We start from the raw sequence: 23,527 nt of genomic DNA on the forward strand, positions 1-23,527 counted from the left end.
CATGGGCCCTGGGAGCAGCCGAGCCCTCAGCCAGGCTCAGCGACCCCTCCTCAGGAGGTCATCAGAGCCGTGGCACGCTCAGGAAATTGGAATTGAAACAAAACAAATACGATGTAAGCTGTTCTCCAAAATGGTTTGCTGATGCCTGTTTACAAAATGCAGGCATGACTTAGCGTTCTCAAGAGACTAGATGATTCAACAGAAAACAAGCTATATTTATAGATGCTCTTGCAAGGCCCATTGGCTCCTCCCCATTGCACGTGTGAAGCTGGGTCCCCGCTCCGAGAGGCCATGGCCTGCACTGCAGGGTGGAGGTGGGGTGAGACGTGCATCAGGGATAGGCCCCCCTGTCTGGCTTCTGCTGCTCAGGCTGCAGCCCCCAGGGACGTGGGGAGAGCAGCCTGGACAGTGGAGACTTGTGTCTGCCCCTCTTCCTGGGCTAAGGTTTTTTATAACAGCAATGCTATAGTTTAGAAATCCTCTTGAGTCTTGTTCACTGAAGAGTCCAAGAATATGGTCATAATCTACTTTCCAGATCAAATGCCTGAGGAAAGTTTAGAGGGTTACCAGTCAGGACAGAGATGGCACATCAAGGCTCCCAGCCCACCCACCTCAAGAACTGTCACTGTGTTATGCAAGAGGTCAAGCAAGGAGCATGGGAGGGAGTCACTCCTGACACCCCTTTCACGGGGCTCCTCATCCCAACTGCTTGCAAGCCCTGCCCCTTCCTTTTCTCCTTCCCCACAGTCCTGGCCTAGCTCTCCCTGCAAGACAGCCCCAGCCTCCTACATGGTGTCCCTGCATCCTCTCCTCTCCCCCAGCGGCCCATCATTCACACAGCGGGCCCGAGTGATCCTTCTAGCATGCAAATCAGATCACATCCCTCCTTGACTTAAAATCCTCCAGTCCTCCAATCCTCCATTGCCTTAAATTAAAATCGGTCTACCATTAAGAAACAATGGCCTGTTCTGCCTGGCTATGTAGCACCTCTATGACTACGTGTGTGCCCACAAACCTGCATCATTCCCTGTGCTTCAGACACGCTAGCCTTCTTCAGTTCTCAGAGCACAGTAAGCCCCCATCCTACCCCAGGGCCTTTGCATGAGCTCTTTCTCTGACGAGAATGCCCTTTCTTCTATTCTTGGCCTACCCGGTTTCTTCTCCTCTTACGGATCTCCACTGAAATATCTCCTGCTCAAAGAGGCTTCCACCACCACCCCAACTTGCATCTTATTAGGCCTCACAGCTCTTCTCTCTCTCTCGGCATCTTGTTCTTCCCATGCACAGTGTGTATTATCCTGGATCCTTTATTTACACATTCTCTCTCAGCCTACCCTGAAACACCTCCCTGCCCCCCCAGCTGCCCTCCTTTCAGCAGGGAGTTTGGATACTATCTAATGATGAAAGCAGTAGAAATGGCCATGGGATAAGAGAGTGAGCTCCCTGGACAGGAAGTGTTTGGAGGATTGGAACAGAAGTCAGAGGATTCTGAAGGTTTCTGACCTGAATGACTTGGCCTCTCAAAGGTCCGTTCCACATCTCATTACACTTTCTTCTGTGGAAATACATTAACTTGAATTTCTTTGTCTCCAAAGGGGTGTATTAGGTAATCAACACCAAATGCTATAGAGACCCAAAATCCCAGTAGCATGATGGAGTAAAGACTAATTTGTTACCCTCATCAGGTCTGATGGGCTTAGGCAGCAAGAAGGAGGCTGTGTTCTTAGCTCCCACAAAATGTACACAGTCTCCACAAGGGGAGAGAAGAGAGTGTGCATGATGACTGCATGTGTCATAGCTCTCCAGAGACCCAGAACCAATAGGATGCATGGATGCATGGATGGATGGATGCATGGATAGAGAGAGTGGGTATTATAAGGAATTGGCTCACATGATTGTTGAGGCTAAGATTCCAGAATCTGCAGTTGGCAAGCTGGAAACCCAAGAGAGCCAACGTTGTGAGTTCCGGTCTGAAAGCCTGCAGGCTTGAGACCCGGGAAGAGATGATGTTTCAGTTCAAGTCCAAAGGCAGGAAAAGACCCGTGTCCCATCCAGAAGGCAGTCAGGGAGAAGGAGCCCAAAATACTAAGACTCAGAATACTGAATACGAATACTAGCAATAGTATACTAATACTAAGAATACTCAGCCTTTTTGTCCTACTCAGGTCTTCAGTTGATTGACTGAGGCCCATGGACATGCTCATCTCCACCAAGAGGTTGTCCAGGAGAGTCTAGATCCAGCCTTTGACATCTGTATGAATTTTTGCAAATTCTGAGTAACTAGTGTTTAATTGTGTAAGATACTACCTTCTTTTCTTCTCCCTAAACCTACCAGGGGAATAGGCAGTAAAAATACTCTCCTTTTGCAAATCCCTTGAGCAGAGGTGTTTCCATCATCTTCAGGAATAGACTTGGCAGGGCACGAGAGGTACACAGCCCGGCCAGCCTGTCCGAGGCCACGCCAGGCACAGACACCAGCCAGGGAGGGAGAGCTGACTAGGAGACCCTGGGCTCTCCACCCCAGACCCCCGTGCTTCCGACTGCCGCCTCTGCTCTGTGCCATACCCAGGGCACCCGAGGGCACCCCAGGACAGTGAAGTCACAACCCTTGGGCACTGAGCTCAGCTCTGATTTCCTTCTCCCTCTACCACAGTCTCATTGTGGGTTAGTTTTACCAAAGCTAGAAGGGTTTTTTAGGCCAGAGGATGCAAAACAGAGCCATGGAGCTCAGAGGATGCCCAGCTAACGTGCCCCTGCACGGGCCCCTCCTGCAAACAAGGAGAAGGCCACATCGCACAGGGGCTCCATGGGAGTGAGACATGGGTCTGTCTACTGCGTCCACCCCTGCAGGGCCCAGCCCCGGGCACCCAGGAAGGATTCTACCAAGAGAGACCAGTCAGGCTGTGCAGATGCCAAGGGCTCTCCACGGGAGTCCGCGGACAGGCTCCAGGTGCCTCTTCTCCCCACCCCACATCTGACAGTTGGCCTCCCTGCCAAGCCACAAACTCCAGGTTAGCAGGATCCGGGCCTGCTCTGCTTGCCCGCATATTCCCACTGTATTGTGGCACATAGTAGATGCTCAATAAACAATCGTTGAGTGAGCACTACCCACTGCTTAAAACTTACCAAGTCCCTTCTTTGTGCCAGGAATTGTATAAGGTGCTGAGGATCCAAAAGAGATCCTACAGAGAGGGTCTATGTCTGCAGCTTACAAAGAGCAGAGCAGAGCTTCATAACTAAACTGTAAAAAATGGTTGCAGCAACACCAAGCAACATAAGTCAATTGAAAAAGTAAATTACCCACAGATCTGCAGGTAATTAACAAGTTTATTGCCATCCCCAAAATGAAGCAAGCAAGAGGGAATATGACAATGACAGGAAAATTGAATCAGATTATGCCTAAAGAAACAGGAAATTTTGGACGCATGCAAGGCTGGCTGATCCAGAGACACCTGTGCAGGCCAGACATGGCCCAGTGCTCAAAACATGCGTGTCAGGATGAAAGGGTCCTAAGACAATCTGCTCCTAGCCCCACAGCTGCCAAGTGTCTCTAGACGTTTGCAAAGAGCTCCAAGACACAGGAGGCACGGAGTAACCCCCCCCCCAAACACCTTCCCGCAGGGCATGCCAAAGCAGCCCCACCCTCTAAGGGCCGGGTGAAACTATTGGGTCCAGGAGATGTTGAGATGTCACCTGTCCCCTACATGGTCAGGAGACATGGGGCACACACCCCCCACCTTTGTTTCTGTCCCACTCACCAACTTCATAGTGTGACCGTGGTCTCAGGAATGAGACCAGATCGGTCGAGTTTGTCAAACAGGCACCACACCTCCTGGGGTGGGGGGCCTCCCGGGTCATACTAGAAGCACCTGACTTTATGAGAACAGGGTGAGAACAGGCTGCAGCTACAGAATATGTCTAAGCGCCCGGCCTGGGGTCTCTCCAGATTGTCCTAATTCCCAAGCAGGCTCCTGAGCCTGGGTTTACCCTCGGAGGCTCAGTCCAACATACTGATGTGTGGGCAGGTTGATTGAGCTTTTGACAGAGTCTTTCCGCCAAGAGCATCATTTGAAAAAATAGCAAATATCCAGGTAGGCATGTGTCCCATTAGTGCATTTCTAACATAAGAAAACTAACACGAACTTGACAATAATTGGAGAAATTTAATTTCTATTGCTGTGAAGCACCAGAATCCTGCGTGAGAGGCTGCTGATGGTTTTATGAGTGTCTTATCGAGTTCAAGTCAGTGTGAGAAATAGCGCCTGAGATTAAGGAAAAGCTGTAATAGGAACTAAAACCCAATTCTCCCGAGACTGAAATGTTATGCCGCCTGCTTTTCGGGAAGGGTGTTAGCCTGCGTCTGGTGGGCACATTAATCCCCTGCGGCCTCCTCTTCTCTGCAGGCTCCCAGGAGCACGGAGAGCGTGGGTGCCGGGAGGGGGCTAAGGTCTGGCGTTTGCAACATCTGTGTCTGGAAAACCAGATGTTTTACTGGTCTGGTTGCAAGGGCCTAGAGAGCGAGGCAGGCGTCTCCCAGGAGACTGCTGGCAGCCAGACGTGGCCTGCAGCCCACCTGCTTGCTGTGTGCCGGGCACCGGGGCCCCACACGTGGTCGTCAGGCTAGGTGGCACACCAGGGTCTGTCTTGTGCTAGCCCAGCCTTGCCGATGTCGACAACAGTTTCAGTGTACCTGTGCCTCTACGTCCCGGGAGCAACAAGGGGAAGCCCATGGATATCAGAAGGCCTGGCTCACGGGGACACAGATGTCCCCAACTCCTTGCCCTGCTCTGATCCCGTGCCAGGCGGCCCTCCAGTGCCAGTTCTTAGCCGGAGCCTCCTCTCTCTGCGGGCACCTCTACGGCTCCTGCAGGGCCCCTGCCACCCACAGCCCAGCCCTCCCTCCCTGCCCCACACGCTCTGGGCACAGGACCGACCTTGCCGTCTGGTGCCCGCAAACCTCGACAACCCTCCCGAAGAGCAGCCCGCGGGGCCACAGATGGTGTGACACCATGGGAGCAGCCCAGCCTCAGAAGGACCCCTCGGGGGCCCTGGTGCAGGCGCCGTCCTGGAGAGCTGCACGGTGCCTCCTTCGCTCCCCCCACCTCCCCCCCGGCACTCCTGGCCCCACAGAGCAGAGCGCAGGTGCGAGTAGACCCGCGTCTCCTGCTCTGCACGCGTGCCCAGGCGGGGGCAGAAGGCCATGCAGGGGCGTCCCCACGCGCTGCAGGCTGCCTGGCCCTCCCCCCGTGCCCTGCCCAGGGTGAGGTGTCCCCCCTGCCGGCCAACCCGGCCCCCAGGGCTCGCAAGAGAAGGGCAGGCCGGGAGCAGCCGCAGGAACCTGAACCAGCTTTCAGTTCCGCTGGTTCTCCCGGTCATCACAGTATGGCCCCACTTCCCTTCCCCTGTCACCGTGCACCCTGGCAAGCCTTCCAGGTGGGACTGGGAAGGGGCGGAGGGAAGAGAAGGCCTTCTCTCTGTCTCTGTAGCAGTCATAGGCTGTCAATCCACCCAACATACCCTTTCTGTCGGGACATTTGTCCCCACTTCCAACCACCTGGCTCCTGGCCCTGTGGTGGCCACAGGGCCCAGGCCTCGAGCGCGGGTCAGTCCTGTGGCCCCAGGGATGGCTTCACGGGAGAACACAGGAGGCACGTCTGACAGTCAGAGTTTTCTCCTATGCTTGTTTCCTGGACTCTCAGGAAAGATTTGGTCCCTTTCTCTGGGGTCCCATGCACAGGGACAGTGTGAGTGTGGGGCCACCCCTGGGCGTCTTGCAGCCAAGTAGAGTGTGCCTTGTGGAGGGCCCCAGACGTCTACAGCCTCCTCCATCCCTGCTAGATTTCCCAGTTATGAGAACTAAGACCACCCTCCTTTTTTTTCTCTTAAGGGCGTCCAGCATTTCTGAGAGTTTCTGTTGCTTAAGCCTGAGAAGGTCCTGACAAATTCAGCAGGAAGGTGTCTTTCAATCTTCAACAGATAATCTAAGCGTCCCCTTGTGTTAAAACTTCAAGGTCCCAGAAACCCTCCCTGAGCTCATCTCTAGGGGCCGAGAGAGCGAGGGTCTCAGGATAGACGAATAGGATGGGGGTTGGCGGGCACTGTGGTAAGTAACATGGGAGGAGAAGGGGGGGCAGGCAGGGACTGTTCTGAGTTCTGTGCGTGATGGGAGCTGTGGGCGGCTTTTGAGCAGGGCTGTGCTCACGGGAACGGGGGCAGTCTGCAGAGGTGAGCACACAGGAGGCTGCTGGTGTCTGGGGTGGAGAGCAGGGATTCGGGGGGTATCCTGAGGGAAGCCCCCGCGGGCTTGGCAGCTGTTGGTGCTGCCACCTGAGACGTCACCGGCAGCGCTGTGGGCAAGTGGGCAAAGAGCAGAGGCAGATGGCACTGGGGGGCGAGGGAAGGGGCAGCCAGCCAGCGCCTGGCAGGACTGAAGAGGGTCTGCAGGATTGTCCGCTTAGAACCATGTCCTCAGAGTCCCAGAGCCCAAAGCAAGATGGGTCCCCAGAGCCCTCCTCATCCGATCCCTCATTTTACTGATGTCCGAACCGAGGCCAAGTGGCAGGAAGGGACCTGCCAAAGGCCACTTGGCTTGTCACCAGCAGAGCCAGGCCTGGAGGTCAGCTGTCCAGAGCCACAGTCCAGAATCTGCCCCGCTCACTCGAGCCCCAGCCCATGATGCTGTCTCGTTTCTCACTCGGGGAAATGACCATGGGAGGTCACTTAGCAGGGAGGGGGGCCTGCCTGGGGAAGGCGTGTTGAACAGTAAATAATTGGGAGTAAGGGCAGAAGGAGAGCTTTGGTTGCCACCAATCTCTTCAGAATTTTTAAACCAGTCAGGGAATATTGACATGCATTAAATCCAATAAAACATTCATTTAATTAAACTTTAAGTGATCCAAATATTTGCCGTTTGGTTAATATTTGTGTAGCTGACAGGAGCAGAATTATGATGGTTCTGTCAGTATTCACGCATTCTAATTTTGCATGAGCCTTTCCTACGCGAAGTGCACATCTTCAGACATACAGATGATCAGGGAAGCGCTGAGGAAGCAGACTGGAACCAGCTGTCCCAGCAGCCTTCCCACTCGGGTTTTTGCTTCTTTGTTTGTTTGGTTGTAGCCCTGTGCTAACCTGTTTGAAGTACATGACCTTGGGGCCACGTGGAGGATCCGACATTGCACATAGGTCTTACATTCCAAACGAGACCCCAGCCAGCCAGAATACCTCACCTCCCCATCCTCCCCCCACTGCCCCCCCGCACTCTCCCCTTCCATCTACCCAGACACCCCCCCATCTTTTAAGGCAGTGGTTGTCAGGGCTCAGGGTACCCTGAGATGCTTGCTAAAACCAGGATGCCCACCCTGCCACCAGAGATTTATCAGCCTGGGGTAGAGGGGCAGGAATCTGCATTTCTAACAGTTGCCCCCCCCACCCAGGCGAGAAATGCAATGCTGGTGGCGGGGGGGGGGGGGGAACCACACCTTGAGAACAGGACTCTGTAGCCCAGGAATGGCCCACCTCCCCCAGGGACTGCTGCCTGAGGGCTCAGTGGCTCTTTCCCTTGTCGTTGGACTAGAGTTCCAACATGCAGAGAAAATGTCCTTTCCTTTGGTGACCCGCCTGACTTCTTCCTAAGCCCCACCCACCAACGCTGGGAGGACAATGCACCTGAATGTGCAGGCCATTGTAAAGCTTAGTCGGAGCGGGTCGTTCTACCAAGTCCGCATTAAGTAATGCTCTATCTAAGAAAAATGCTTCATGCCTGCAGTTCCCACCCCGCATCCCCAGCTGCTCCCCAAACTGGCTTCTGAGTGTGGACGGAAGCACACAGCCGTCCTCTGCCACCTTCGGTCCCCCCTGCCGACTCCCAGTTGCCCTGTCTCGGGTCCTCTTGGCAGGGGTCATCCCAGGTTCTGCTCTTGGTCTGGGCTGTCTCAGTGTCTGATGTCCCCCCACAGCTTGGCCTCCGGCAGCCCCCACTGGCACTACGCACCCCTGGAGGTTCCAGGGGCATTCCCTTAGGGCCCTGGTCCTCAGGCACAGAGGTACACAGCACCTCACGGCCCCGCCAGCGTGTGGCCAGGAACCTTTGGACCTCTCCATGCCATTCGGGAGCCCAGGGGCCTCTGGCTCTGTGCCAGGCCTCATGGGCTCACCCCAGGGGGGAGGGTGGGGAGAGAGCTTCACCCCCTTCTAGAGCCCCCCTTGGTTCCCCTCACCTACATGCCAACAGGCACACCCTTCTCACCAGTTCCCTCATTCCCACAACGCCCTGGGAAGAGGAAGGGGTCTGTGTTCTATTTCCACAGAGCCTCGTGGCTCGCCCGATGAGGAAGGAGTACCTCCTCTACACTCGGGGACAATCTGGGTTCTGAGTCCTAAGGGCAGCAGAGCACAGAAGAAGCCAGACCCGCGTAGCACATCCTTCTCCTTCCCTCTCTCTGTCCCCTCTGAATCTCCAAAGCCTGGAGCTCACTATGGAGGATGAGCGCCTTCTCTCTCCTGCCCTGACCAATAAGCCTCATGACTCAGAGGTGGGAGGGCAGCGAGCAGGACATGATTTAAGAGGGAACCTGAAATGCATCACTTTAATGTTTGTAAAATATTATGCCGGGTGCGTTGGCATCAATCACTTGGTGCTTATCTTTCCCCTGCGGCTCTTTCACGGGGAGTCACATTTTTCCTGCGTGTGAGTGTCCCCGCTCCACGGGCCAGTTGGCTCCTTTCCTTCCTTATTTCCATTTTCTCTGTGTTTCATCCATCCATCCAACAAGCACTGATTAAGCATCTAGTGTATATCTTGTTCATCTTCGTGAGCCCAGGGCCGGGCCGCTGACTGTTTGTGGCGGGGAAAGGGCTTCGCTAACTCAGGATCTGACCTGACTGGACTTGCTGTCACTTCACCTACTTTGCAGGGCGTCACACCTGCTGGGGTTTGCGATCCCCCCACCTCCCCCCCCACCGCCTTCTCCTCCCCACACATGCCGGCAAGAGGGTGCGAGCATAGACATGCTGCCCAGTCACAATTCAAAGGGGGCCCGCCGAGTCACGGAGCTCAGTCCCCAACTCTGTGCCTTGCCCCACCCCTGGCAGGACCCCCAAGTCCCAAAAGAGTAGTAAGAGTCAGGAGGGCTCCCGGCATTTTTGCTGGCATCCCAGATAAGCGCAGACCCTCAGAGCCAGCCAGCCCGCCTCGCTCAGCTCCTGCCACCGTTGCCCGCTGCCCCAGGCGCTCTGAGCTGTAGATCTGGGGGAGGAGTAGGGAGAAGGCAGTCCTGTCGCTGGGCTGGTGACTCTCCCTCCAAGCCTGATCCCATGTCGGTATATGAACAGCCTGAGTCCAATTAACTTTCGCATAAATCCCGAAAATCTCTAAAAGCCTGTGATTGCAAGCAAATATTTTAGACCCTTCCCATTTGCCTGAAGAATGATCCGTCTTAATGCCAGTTAGCAAGTATAAAGTGGCAGGATTAATAATTTGTACAGCCTGAAGTACGCCTCAAAAAATTAAAGGCTACAGCGCGTGGTTGCTGAACAGAAATCCAAATCCAAGTTCAAAGAATCCTCAGACAGAAACAAACCTTCAAAGGTCAGCCAGTTCATTCCCCAGACTTCAGACAGTGCAACCTTTAAATTGCCCCCAGACGGATGAGAAACCTGTCAGCTCAGCCAGCAGACCTTGACTGCACTTAGCAAGGCCCAGACTTCATGAGGCCCAGGAGCACAGAGCAGGGCGTCCACCGCGCATCTGGCCCCTGGTCCCTGTGTGACAGCCCACATGCTTGGCTCAACTCATAAATCAGCCCAGATGGTTTCCCTACGCTTGCTATGGCTCCTGACTTCTCTGACTCTCAGAGCCCTTTGAACATTTCCCGTAAGTCGTGGCCCATCCCCCAAGAAGGAGAGTCCGTCGGTACGTTTAGACAGCAGGCCGTAGCAGTTTCTCGGGAGCCTGCCAGCCTCCTGCCGGGAACCCCTGTGGCCCTTTGCCTGTGAGTGGTACTCCCCATGCTGGGTGTGCACCTGATGACTTTCTCCTTGTCCCCTGCAGAGGTGGTTCAGCTCAGCCTCGCGCCCGAGGAGAGGGTCAGTGTGGCCACAGTGACCGTGGGGCTGAGCACCGTGCTGACCTGCGCTATCCGCGGAGAGCTGCGGCCACCCATCGTCTGGAAGCGCAATGGGCTGGCCCTCAACTTCATGGCCTTGGAAGACATCAATGTAAGTGGCTCGGCTCTGACCCTGAACGCAGACCTGCCCCAGGGAAGTAACCTGCAAATCGCCCATGGCAGTGGCAGGGTGAGAGGGTTTCATTTTAACATCCCACGTTGGATGCCTTTCAAGCCTGTTGTCAGAGAGCAGGAAGTACCAGAAAACCCAAGTCCCACCGTGTGCAGAGAATAGACTGGACGTTCACTGCAAGCCTGCCAGCCAGACCCACAATAGGGAAAGGGCGCGCTGGCTGGGCAGGCAGGGCAGGCAGGGCAGGCGGGGCGGGAGGCCTCCGTGCAGGCTGCGGCAGCGAAGGCCAAACAGTGGGCATGGGAATGGGAGGTGAGGGGCTCAGACTGCATGATGGAGCCCACCGGGAGGGAGGACCACAAGCCCACAGCAAACGTGGCCAGACGGGAGACAGTGGAGCAGGGAGGGCATGTGGCTGGAAGAGCCAGGGGAGACTGTGGATCCCACAGCTGGGGAGGATGTAGACAGGGGGAAGAGAGGGAATGGGGGTTCCCTGTGGAGGGCAGGGGTGAACTGCCCGGCTGGGTGGGCGGGAGGGCAGGCACCAGGTGAGGAGGTGAAAGGAAAGGGATCAGGCCAGTGTGGCCTGCCCTGGGGGCCTTGTTGGCTGGACGTGGGAATGTGGATTTGATGAGGGGAGTGGAAGAGAGAGCAGCTGAGCACCTGCAGCCTACCGTGACCAGCAGGGATATTTCTGTACTGGGAGGCCCCATGCAGCCTGGACTGGGCTCCCAGTGTCACCCCAAACCAGCCTCATGACTTTGAGCAACGTCTTAAACCACCAACCCTAGCTATCAGAAAGGGAATATTAGCAGTCCCTCCCTTCCATTGGGCTTGAAGAATAAAGGGCATCCTTCAAGTATATGGACTGGCCCAGGTTTGGCCCAACGAGCGAGATGGCTTCCCAGAAGTTCATTGAGAAGACAGAGGGATGTCACCGATGTAGGGCCCTACCAGGATAGCTGACAGGTCTTAGTTCAAGCAGGACCATGGTCAGCAATGCTACTAGCCACACGAGGGCAGCTAAATCCCATGACCTTGAAGATTCCTTCCAACTGCGAGACTGCTTTGTGGGGAGAGAGCCCAGCATAAAATTCTGTAGAAACCACCAAGTTGGGACTCTGCTACTCACTAGGCCCTTTGTTGCACCCTGCAGATCATGGGGGAAGCAGATAGGAAAAGGCGGGCCAATGTGGGGATGCTATCTTGGGCACACCTGGGCAAGGAGTCCCCTTCTCCCACCCCTGTCACGTGGGGCAGGATTATTTCCTTGCAGTTTCCCCACGGTACTGAGCACAGCCTGAATCCTACCCATCTCCGAATGTCAATGCCAGCAAAACCTTGGTGGGTGCTTGATGGACAGATGCCGAGTGGGCAGAGTCCTTTGTCTTCTGAGCCTGAGATGCCCAGGGCTTGTCTGGGATCTTAGCAAGGAGAGATGGTGTCCTATTTGCAAAGACTGGAGTGGGGGAGGTGTTGGGATGCACAGATTTGTGTGTGCAAAAGCTCTCGGGGCGGGGCATCAGCTTTAAACTGTGTTTGGCCAGTGGTGATTAATTCAAAACTAGGACAGGTCCGCCCGTGTCTGTCTGAACATCCATGTGCGTTACTTGATGCTCTATTTAAAGACACCAGAAATAAAGGCGGAAGCAGGACTCCTCTTAATGCACTTGCCATCGGTTAATTAAATTACTTTGAGTGTTTTTCCCCTCCCTTGAACATGCCTCCAGCATGAACTCAATTGCATTTCTACTTTTCACAGTGAGGTTAGCAATTTGGGTTAATTGTAGGTGCAACTAGAGATTAATGGCCTCTTATTACCTCCCTGGAAACACTTGCTGCTCATGGTCAAGTCAGCAGCCTGCGAACAGGCAGGGCCCTGTGCTGCCCAGAAACCCCCACGTGAGGGCGCAGGGCAACACCGGCCCCACCAGGGATGCTCACGGGATGCATGCAGGTACGCGGCCCCCCCCCCACACACACACACCTCCCTCTGCCTCAGGCCCAGAGGGGGGCGGCACAGCACAGGCTCTGAGGGCAAAGGGACCTGGGTTGGAGCCTCAGCTCTGCCACTTCCTAGTTGAGTGAGTGTGGAAAGGGCACTTGACTTCTCGAAGCTTCGGGGTCCTCCTCTGTGAATCAGGGATAAATAATAGCTCCTGCCTCATAGGGTCAGAGTGAGGGTTGAATGAGAAGACACATGGGATGCTCTTAGCACACAGTGTCCCGTGCTAACTACGATCACTGTCCTTATCATTGCTGCTATTACTTATCTTACTATCCTCATTATTATTACTGCCACCGCGGCCAAACTACATTCTCGGCACCTTGCAGCCCAAGTCCCCAGCAAGCAGCCCCGGGAGGCTCCCCAGGCAGGGAGATACGACCCTGGGGTGTCCACATCATCCTGGGACACACTGACTAACCACGTCCAGCAAGTCTGGAGCAGCCCTGGGGAAGCCGCTGAACTCTGTGAGCCTGTGGGGGACGGGGGATGATGCTCTCCTCCTTACGTGGGCATTTCCAGGCTGGCCGGGTGTGTGAAGTGCCTAGCCCCATGCCCAGCACACAGCAGGTGTTCCTAAGTGGCAGCCCCACTCTGGGGACAGGGATGACAGCAGGCCCAGGAGGAAATCAGGCAAGAGACGAGGAGGGCATGGGGATGGGGGGGCATGGTGGGGAGTGGGGGGCGGCCCCGATGGAATGAAGATCGGGGATTGCTGAGTCCTAGAGCCCCCCTCGGCGTGCGGCGTGCCCACACCCGCCCCCGCCCACCGCGGCCCCAGACGGAACGCCGCCGGCCACTGTCCTTGGCGCCTGGTACAGGAACACGGCACCTACAAAGCCCCAAGGCAGGCAGATGAGAGAGCGCCGCGAGGTGTGGGCCTCCTTTCTTTGTCATTTGTACAAGACATCTTGATTGGCAACAAAATATTAATCACTTTTTCACTACTCTCTTAATGAGAAGCTTTCATGGGCAACAAAATATTAATTTGTCTTGTCTTATCTGTTAAGAATTCTGTTAATGAATTCAGTCACAGAGCTATTACAGAATGCCATCCTAATGACACATGTAATTAAACTTTTCTGACTTGCAAACATCAAGGATGCCTCGAGCATCAGGATAATATTTGATCAGAAAGTAAATGTAGCCCAGAGCCAAGGGAGAAGGAGCCTCTCAGATTCCCCACTGAGCGGTGTCGCTGTTAGGAGTGCTCCGGAGTCACCCGATGTGTGCATGGCTGTCCAGATGGTGTACACGGGGAATCAGCCCCTGGATCCGCTAAGTGCTGGGGACTCACAGGCCCTGAGCCAGAGGGTAGAGCAAAGACACTCTCCCCAGCCCCAGGGGGGACCACGTATCCCCAAGCACAGAATTACAACACAGTATGGCATGTTCTCTATTTAGAAGGAGGAAGCTGGTTTGGGGGGCCAGAGGAAGGAGAAGTTCTGGCTTCAGGGGACAGGGATAAGCAAGAAAGAGGTCTAGAGTGACAGGGTAGGGCCAGAACCTGACAGGTTTTGAATGTTAACCTGAAGGATCTTGGCCACTCCCTGTGGGCAGTGGGAACCATTGATTTTTAACTGGGGAGTGACACGGTCAGAAGTTTGTCCTGCAAGAGTCCGGAGCCCCTTCTAGCCTAAGACTGCATCTGCAACCAAGGAGAACCCCAGATACATCAGACCCAGAAACGAAAGGAGCCTGTGGGGTGGGGGAGGGGTCTGCCTCCTCAGTAACTTCCCTAATGGCCGGAGATCATACTGGAGCAGCCGCCCAGGCTGTCTGAGCAGGGGCCGCCAGGGGGTTTAGCGTGGACCTGGTGGGCCCTCTGAGGATGCCTGAGCCACCCCTTTGCAGGAGGCCCGAGCCTCACTGCCGCCCAGGGCCTGAGGGACAGGGCCTCAGCTGCAGCTGGGAAACCCGCCCCCCCCCCAGGAGAGGCCTCCTCCCACGGCCCACTGCAGACAGGGGACCAATGAGGTTACCCTTTGAAGACTCTCCAGGCCGTGAGGTCATACAGTCCTGTGATAGGACAGGGACCTCTGGGACACGGGAATCCCCCAGAGAAGCGAGGAACACCCCTGAACCCACCGGGCCCCTGGTTTTTTCACCTGGGCCACAGAGCCTTGGCCTTCCCCCGCAAGCAGCCCCTGCCGGCCCTGTCTCCTGAGGGCTCACAGCCAGGCTTTGGGGCCCATCTCAGAGGCAGATCCACGCACCCCTCCCTGTACCCTGACCGCCATGCTAAGTATTCTGGGGCTTGAAAGGGAAGGCTGACTTACTTTCTGCAGGAACTGAATGTGCAAACCCCTTCCGGGCCTCAGCCTTCTGCCCAGACCGCGCAGCAACCTCTCAGGGTGAAGTGAAGCGGCATCCCCAAAGCTAGTCCGCACGTCCTTCCTCCACAGTTATCACCTGCCCTCCCCTCATGACTGTCTTCCTCCCTGTCCCTTATTACGCCAGGGACCGGGGACCTGCCCGTGAGGGGAGCAGAAGCAGGGAGGGGACATCCCTGGAGTCACAGAACAGAGCTGAGCTGCCGGATCCTTGCTAGGGTTGACGCGGGAGTTCTAACCCGTGTCTGGGGGCCAGGCATCATGCCGGTCCCTTCACGAGCAGCATGTCATCTGCCTCTTGTCACAGCTCCATGAAGCAAATGGGGTAGAGTAACTCAGAGGCTCAGAACTTGCCAGGGCTGCAGGCGGCCTTGCTCTGGGGACACAATACCCAGCAGCCAGCCTTTCCAAGGCTTCCCTGCGGGGCCGGCTGGCCCTGCCTCCCCACTATGGTGCCCCGGCCCCCGCGGGATGTGCCCACGCTCGATGTGGCCCCACGGGGACGGGGCTGCAGGGTTTCATGAGCCCACTGGCCTCTATCCCAGCAGGGGCAGGGGAGGGAAGGCTCTGAGCACAGCCCATGGAACTGCTTGGCCAGGAGAGTCTCAGGGAGAGGAAACATTTTTCTGTTGTATTCAACTTTTTCAAAAGGGGGTGGGGGGTCCTATAACAAACCCAGTATCTCTGAAATGACTTGAAAGAGTCACTCTTTTCTTTTGGGTTTTTTCCTTCGCCAAATCTCATTCTTTGGGGCTTTCAGACATTGGTAGGCGGAGTACAGTGATAAAAGCAGAAAAACAAAACCCATTAGAAGAAAGAATTTGTGGCAGGGTTTGAAGGATGTGTTAAAAGATGCACTCTTTTCCCATGCCTAAACGGTGTAAAACCAGGAACAAATAACTCTAATGAAGCATATGCTCTCAGCCGGCTCCACTTTGGAAGGGAGTTATTAGAAAGACCAGAAGAGAATGATTTAGGAGCTCATGACTCATTTAATTTTTATTGTCTTTATATGAACCAGTCATGAATACATTGTAAAAAGATGAGAGGAGTTTGATTAGCATGGAGAGCTGTTTGCAACACGATAGACAGTGGTTGTAGGTTCTGCATTAAAATAATCTCATTAAATGCTCGGGTACATTTTGTTTTAAAATCTTGGAAAACACTATACTTGAAGCACTCAAAGGCTTTGGCCAGTTCTTTCTGGCTTGTGTCGGAAACCCTGGCTGCAGATGGACGTCCGGCCCTTTTGAGCTTTGGATGAGCTCAAGCCACTAGGAGGATTGGCTAGAACTCCATCCACAGGAGACTGGCCGGGACCCAGGACCCAGCAGCCTGTAGAACTCACTGAGGGCTCCGCCCTGCCAGGGGCCTCTACTGGGCCTTTGCTTTCTCAGTGGTCTCTTCGGGGTCACCTCTCTTCTCTCGTAGTACTAACTTCAAAGCTTCACTTGTGCTCAGTGACCACTTCCGGCCCCATGTCAAAGGTCCAGGGTCACTCAGGGAGGTTCTGATCTAGCTTCTAGACCCTGGATGCAGAGCCCCAAGCACCTGCCCTGTCTCAGCTCTCCTCCCCAGCCCCACTCAAGGGAGCTCGCATTCAGCCTGTTGGCAGGCTTTATTAACTGCAGGTAATAGTGCAATAACCAGCCTCAAACACGCCTCTTAGCACACTTGTGTAAGTAGGTCTGTAAGATAAGTTCTCAGAATAATGGACTACATCCGAGGGTGAGCACAATTTCAGTGTGGTGGATATCACCAAATCTCCCTCCAAAAAAGCTATACTGGTTTATACTCCATCTAGCAGTATCCAGGCACACCTCAAAGATACTGCGGGTTCGGTTCCAACCACTGCAATAATGTGAATATCCAATAAAGCAAATACTGCAATCAAGGGAGTCAAATGAAGATTTTTGTCTCTGGTACATATAAAAGCTATGTTTATGCTATACTGGAGTCTCTTAAGTATGTGCTAATATATGTCTAAAAAAAGTACATACTTAATTAAAAAATACTTTCTTGCTGGAAAAACGCAAACCATCCTCTGGGCTTTTGATGAGCAGCAATCACTGATCATAGATCACCATAACAAATATAATAATGGAAAAGTTTGAAATATTGCAAGAATTACCAGATGTGACACAGAGACATGAAATGAGCAAATGCTGTTGGGAAAATGGTGCCAACTGACTTGTTCTACACAGAGCTGCCACAAACCTTCAATAGGTAAAAAAAAAAAAAATCTGTGAAGGGTAATGAAATGAGGTATGTCTGTATAAGGATTTAAAACACCATGTCAGGAGAAAATTCCTGATTGCAGGCCTTCTCGGTCCCTAAAATGAGCCATGGAAGGAAATTTTTTTTAAAGATTTATTTACTTATTTGAGAGAGGGAGAGAGTACAAGCAGGGGGGGCGGGGGGCAGAGGGAGAGGGAGAAGCAGGCTTCCCGCTGAGCAGGGAGCCCGATGTGGGGCTCGATCCCAGGACCCTGGGATCATGACCTGAGCCGAAGGCAGATGCTTAACAGCTGAGCTCCACCCTGCCCCAGGGGGGCACGCCAGGCTGATCAGCTAAGGATCCAAGGCCTACAACTCACGAGAGGGCCCCATGAGCTGCCACTCATCCACATGATACCCTGGAGTCTTAGAGTCAAGAGGTGCCTGTCCTCTGGCCTCTGAGGATGGACACTGAGTGCTCAGAGCCGTGACTCTGACGTGAGCTTTCTGGTACAAGTGCCTAGCCACCTGTGTGCACTTGGACATTCAACTTTGCCCTCAGGCGACATGCGCAGCATCCACACAACTGGGTCAGAATCACCCTGATTGAATTGTGGAGCCAACTACAAAGTTAGAGATGGCAGTCCACCCAAGACCTCCCTCATTCTGGCATCAAGATCAAGTTTGGGGAGTACACAAAAGTACCTTCAGGTTGAATAATTTGCCAGAAGGACTCAACTCACTGAGAGCTCTTAGACTGACATTGATGGTTTATTACAGGGAATCAGTGTAGGTTAAAATCAGCCAAGGGAATACCCAGGATGTTCACCAAGGTCTCTCCATTCTGGACGGTCAGAACCCCAACAGCTCTCAACAGTGTGCAATCTCTGGAACCTCCACTCAGCTCACGGACTCCAGGATATGTGCTCTGTGAGGCCTTGAATCTCAGCCTGAGCATCTGTAGTGTCCGGCCAGTGACTCATGGGTGACCCTGTGAAATTCCTGGTGCCCTTCAAAGCCTTCAAAGCCCCGTCCTCTCTGCTATACTAGCTCTCAAATTCCAGCTACCTCCAGGGCCCTGTATCCTGACCTCTTTCTTCATTGCTGTGGTTCTCTGGGTGCTGGTTCTCTGTGCCGTGGTCTGGAAGATGCCCTCTAACAGAGAGCTGGAGTGAGTGTGGACCTCATCTCATGTATTCCTCTCCTCAAAGATCAGAGACTGGGCTTAAAAATGTTGCATCCTACATTTAATCTATTTTTAGAGTTAGGTTGGTGTAAGTCTGATACGTGTTTCTGTGTTTTACCCAAAATGTGAACTCCTTTATTCTCTGTACATTATTGCTTGTGTGGAAGCAACCATCTGGACCACAGACTGAATGTTTGTATCCCAGCAAAATTCGTATGTTTACACCTGGTCCCCATTGGAAGGGTATCTGGTGGTGGGACTTTGGGGGGGTGATTAGGTCGTGAAGGTAGAACCATCCTGAGTGGGATTAGTGCCCTTATAAAAAGGGAGAGTCCTGGCCTCTTCCACCATGTGGGGCTATAGCAAAAAGACAGACAGCCTTCCAAGAACCAAGAAGCGGGCTCTCACCGGACACCGAACCTGCCAACACCTTGGTCTTGGACTTGTAACCTCCAGAACTATGAGAAATTTCTGTGGTTTGTAAGCAAAAAAAAAAAAAAAAAAGAAAGAAAAAAGAAAAGATCAGCCAAGGGAAGAAGAAGCTCCATGGGGCAGAATCCAGGGGATTCCAAATGCAGAGCCTCCATTGTCCCCTCCTGGTGCAGTCACGCACATCTGCTGTTCCCCGCACTGACGTGTAAGCACGTGCACAGCGCGTTGCCTGACAGCGAAGCTCACCCCAGCCTGGTGTGCTGAGCTGCTGGTGGAGCTTGACTATGCGCTGCTCACGTGGATGACGTCTAGCCCCCAGCCCCTGGGGGGACACAACTGGCTCGGCATGGCTCAGAGCCCCCATCATAAATCGTATGTTTCGTAGTCTAGTGGCCAAAGCCCCCAGGAAAACAAAGCCCAGACCTCTCTCTGGATGATGTTACTTCTTCACTACCCTTCCCTTCAGGGCTCCCCGAGAGCCAGCACACTCAGCTAACACACCTCCATTTGTCCAGCAGACACCAACTGAGCCACGCATCGGGGACAATATGGTGGTCAGCAGAGGGATGAGGTGCCTCCTCTTTGGCATTCACAGGCATGGGGGAGACTGATCATATAAACCCACGTCAGCCAGTGATAGTCCCTGCAGTCCTGGGGAAGCCAGGAGCCCTCCGCACAGTGACTTCTCTCATGCCTGTGGCTCCCTGGCCCGGGCCTGGGACTGAGCAAGAGAACTGACCAACTTTGGGGGGCTCACAATGCATGTGACCATCCGTAGCAGCCCCACCCCACCCTAGACGCTCAGCAGCTTCTTAGGGATGACTTCAGGCTACAGGGACTTCTCAAGAGGACTCTGAGCAGGTACATGCAGAGTGGCAAGTATGTCTTTAAGGGTCTTAAAGGAAGTGACCAGCATGGGAACCCCAGTGCGGGTCAGGGTAGTCAGCTGGAGAGCCATGAGGTGGGGGCTGGGAGCACCGTGAGTGTGCACATTCACGCTCATGTGTACTGTGTGTCTTCCCGTGGATGTTTGTGTGTGCCCACCCGGGGTGCATCCGGTCCTTGCTTGGTCTGGATGTGGGACATGTGAGTGCAGACTTCTCTGAGGCCAGCCATCACCAAGGGCTGCATATTGTTCAGTGTTTGGGTCCATCCTGTTAAAATGTTTGTGCAGCAGGGATGCTAGGGATAGTGAATTCTAGGGGCCAGAATTAAACTGGCATGGAGAAAAGACCCTCTCCTTGACTCCATCCTCCCCAAAGAGAGCCAGGGCAGAGGGCTCCTGAGAACACGGCTTCTGAAAAGGGCAGAGTCAGAAAAGCTCAGAATAAATGTGTCTAAACTGAATCTTAACTTGTAGCTTTGACAGTATCATTAACCTAAACTCTGAAATCACCCTGGAGTCCTTGTGTTTAACATTTAGTCACTAAATATTCCGCGTTGATGGCTCATTTTCGTATTACTTAGACCCGAGTCACATGTATCACTATGACAACATGCCCCATCTCGCCTCTGCTTAAGTATTGTTTAATACTTAAGTCTCATTTAATTACTTTCTTTATTAAGGGCAGATACTTACAAAATAGCTTTTTAAAAGACAAAAACTATACCTTTTAGTAAAATTGTCTCTTTCCCAAAGACAGATGTGCATCAGTACAAAGAATGGTCTAATCTGGCATCTGTTTTATTTCTGGAAGGAATCTTGATTTTGCTAATACATTTCTATGCATCAGAACCAAAAAAAAAAAAAAAAAACCCCATCCATAAAAAGACAATTACAGAGATGCAATCAAGCATTGATAGCAGTATTCAGACACATCTCAAAGAACATTCGGGAGAGGAAGGATTACAGGTTTAGTTTTATGTAGCTTCTTATAAACCAATTTTTAAAGTAATTTCCTCAATTCCAATGAGGGAAATTTGATTTCAGTTGCCAGTATTCATGTTCCAGAAAACAATATGCACTTTGTTCTATAATTATATGATGCCTATTGTTTTAGCCCAGAGACATTATTTTATTTATTCCACAGTCAGCTTCTCCCCATAGCCTAAGTCACAGGCTGGTAATGAGTTGGGTGCTCAGAGGAGAACCGCCATGTATCCAGCATCCCCTCGTGCCCTTGAAGAGCTGAAGCACACCCCTCAGCCCCTGAGCGATCACCCAGAAGTTATGCCTCGGCTGCCGGCAGCAATGAGGAAAAACAGATGGAGGTTAAATGACTTTGGTAGTGGCTCACCAAAAGTCACCACGAGTCTGAGATGGCACATGTGGGCTTTTCCATCTCTGCCTGCTGCCCTGCCTGGAGCCTTCTCTTTGGCAAATGCCCGCATGCCCTGGCCTGAGGAATGCAGCGTGGAGAAGGAGACGGGGGTGGGGAAGCGGGGGCACCATGCTTGCGAGCAGTTCTCTGCCTTCCTGCCGGTCACCTCATTTTGATGCCCCATCACTGGCAACATGCAGGTGGGTGGGAAGGCAGGAGGTGTGTGCCTCTGTTGTCAAACCCAAAGAACCAGAACAGTCCCTGCGGAAAGCCTAGCTCGGCATCTCGTGCGATCCATTCACTGAGTATCCACTGAGGGCCCACTAGGTGCTGGGCCCTGTGCCAGGCCCTGGGGATGCAGGGGAGCTCACGTTCTAGTCGGGGGGGAGACAGATACAAACGGTATGCTAAGTGGTAGTAAGTGACAGGGGGGGTGGGGGTTATAGACAGGGTGGGCAGATAACATTTGAGCAGACTTGAAAGAGGGGATGCAAGCCAGAATGACAGCCTGGAGGAGGGGGCAGGATGCCTGGCATGTAGGCAACAGCCAGAGGCTGCAGCACTGGAGTGGAATGAGCAAGGGAGAGTGGAGGAGGTGGGGATGGCAGGTCATCCCTGCAGACCCTCTAGGGCTGTGACTCAGGGTGAGGGGGTAGGGTCCGGCTGCGGTGTAGAGGAAGAGCAGAGGGGCAAAGGTGGAGGTCCCCGCTGTCCCCCAGATGAGAAGATGGTGTTTTGGCCCACTGGTCACAGGGGAGGGACTAAGAGAAGGTCAGACTCTGAATACGTGGTGAAGGAGAGCTCTGCTTCCTCACCCTGTGAGGACTGGGCTTTGTTCCGTTTTCTGGCTTGGGTTTTTTTCCTGAGGGTTACACACGGCCTGAGGGATGTGTGGTCCCCGTGACCACATCACCAAGGGGGCAGCAACAGGAGGGGGCGCCAGAACCCGAGCCCGGTCGAGGCCGTCCATCCAGGAGGATGGGCTGTGGGCATGAAGGCTCAGGGAGGCGGACGAGGGAAAGTGCCAGGGGGCCCCCAGCGCCAGACCCCCTGCGAGCAGCTCTGGGATTGCCCTTTGGGATGGAGTCCCCCCTGGAACCAAGCAGGTGAGGCGTTGAGGGGTCCCCGCGGTGGGAGCTGCACCCAGCTGCCCTGCCCTATTTTCAAGCTGCCACCTTGCCATGGAGCCTCCAAGCAAAATATATTTTCCTCCAGACTTAGGTTTTGACATACAAACGGCCTAGATCAGAAATATGTCAGCCCAGAATTGACTAACCATTAACTTTTCATAAGCAACTCAGGTATGAACCTTTATGACTCTGTTATGACACAGGACCAATCAGCTATCTGGTGTTTTATTTTTATTATCGAAGCTTCCACAGAGTGATAGGAATGGGGCTTTTCTAAGCAGAGCAATTCTTCAGAGAAAACTCACTGGGCCCTAGCCGCCCTCTGCAGTATTTTACTCCGTTGGGAGTGCTGGTGTGTATTTTTTTCCTGATCATGAAAGCGGGCTGCATACATCCATGATCCACCTTCCCCCCTGTGCCCTCCCCCAAGCTTCTCTCTGACCCGCACTCCCTCACCGAGCTAATTAGCCAAAAATTGTCCTTATGGACTCAAGATGGTGGCAGTGAGGCCCTCCGGAGTGTGAGCGAGGCAGAGGGTCAGCATGTCAGGGAGCTGCTCTGTGGCTGCCTTGGATAACCCTTGTGACACAGTGACTGGTGGCCTTCCTTCCCACCTGCCACCAGAGTGCTTCTGTGGAAAGGGGCACAGGGAACGGCAAGAGGGATGGTTTGGTGTTGGCTCCAGGGGATCAAGAGGAGTTTTGCATGTCCTGTTAATAATAACAGGAAAACTGGGGTGCCTGGGTGGCTCAGTCGGGTTAAGCGTCTGCCTTCGGTTCAGGTCATGATGCCAGGGTCCTGGGATCGAGCCCCCTGCTTAGCGGGGAGTCTGCTTCTCCTTCTGCCTCTGCCCCTTCCCCGACTTGTGCATGCTCTCTCTTGTGCTCACTCTGCTCTCTCTCTCAAATAAATAACATCTTTTTTGAAAATAATAATAATAATGATAATAAAAATAATAATAATAGGAGCAAGGTTGTCGAGGCTGTTCTTACAGAACCCCTGGCATCCACCCCTCCCGGCTCCCTTTTATGTCCCTTCTCTTGCTTTTTGTTTGCCTTCATTTTCCTCAGAGTTCTGTTTCCCTTCTTGGGTTAGCCAGGTCTCAGCAAGGCACCTAGAATTATTTTGGGACAAAGTGGATCTGAACCAGTGGTAGGCCATCTATCCCTGCAGGCCAAACCTGTCCCACCACCTATTTTTTTTTTTAAATAAAATTTCACTGGGGGCGCCTGGGTGGCTCAGTCGGTTAAGCGTCTGACTCCTGATTTTGGCTCAGGTCGTGATCTCAGAGTCGTGAGATCGAGCCCCGCCTCCAGCTCTGCGCTCAGCACGGAGTCCGCTCGGGTTTCTCTCTCCCTCTCCCTCTGCCCTCCTCCCGACCACATTCAGTCGCTCACTCTCTCTAATTAACAAATCTTAAAAATAAATAAATAAAATTTCTTTGGAACTTAGTGATGCTCATTAATTTATGTATTGTTACATTATCTTGGTGCTACAAGGCAGAATTAAATAGTTCACAGAAACCCTATGGCCCACAAAGCCAAAAATATTTGCTATCTGTCCCTTTAAGAAAAACTTTCTTGTTTTTATTTTAATTCCAGTTAGTTAACATACAGTGTTATATTAGTTTCAGGTGTACAATATAGTAAGTCAGCACTTTCTCACACCACCCGGTGCTCATCAAGTACACTCCTTAATCCCCATGGCCTATTTCACCCATCCCC

At 53.3% G+C, this 23,527-nt stretch overlaps 1 protein-coding gene across 1 annotated transcript in view; it reads left to right on the forward strand.

The window, feature by feature from the left end:
* Positions 1-23,527, forward strand: part of FSTL4 (follistatin like 4) — a 394,520-nt gene that overhangs the window by 326,852 nt on the left and 44,141 nt on the right. The window contains exon 7 of the mRNA XM_032425320.1: positions 10,052-10,218. Coding sequence (XP_032281211.1) covers positions 10,052-10,218 — 167 coding nt within the window. The remainder of the gene's footprint in view (positions 1-10,051; positions 10,219-23,527) is intronic.

This window comes from Phoca vitulina, unplaced genomic scaffold, assembly GCF_004348235.1.
Source record: "Phoca vitulina isolate PV1807 unplaced genomic scaffold, GSC_HSeal_1.0 scaffold32, whole genome shotgun sequence".
NCBI classification, from domain to species: Eukaryota; Metazoa; Chordata; class Mammalia; order Carnivora; family Phocidae; genus Phoca; species Phoca vitulina.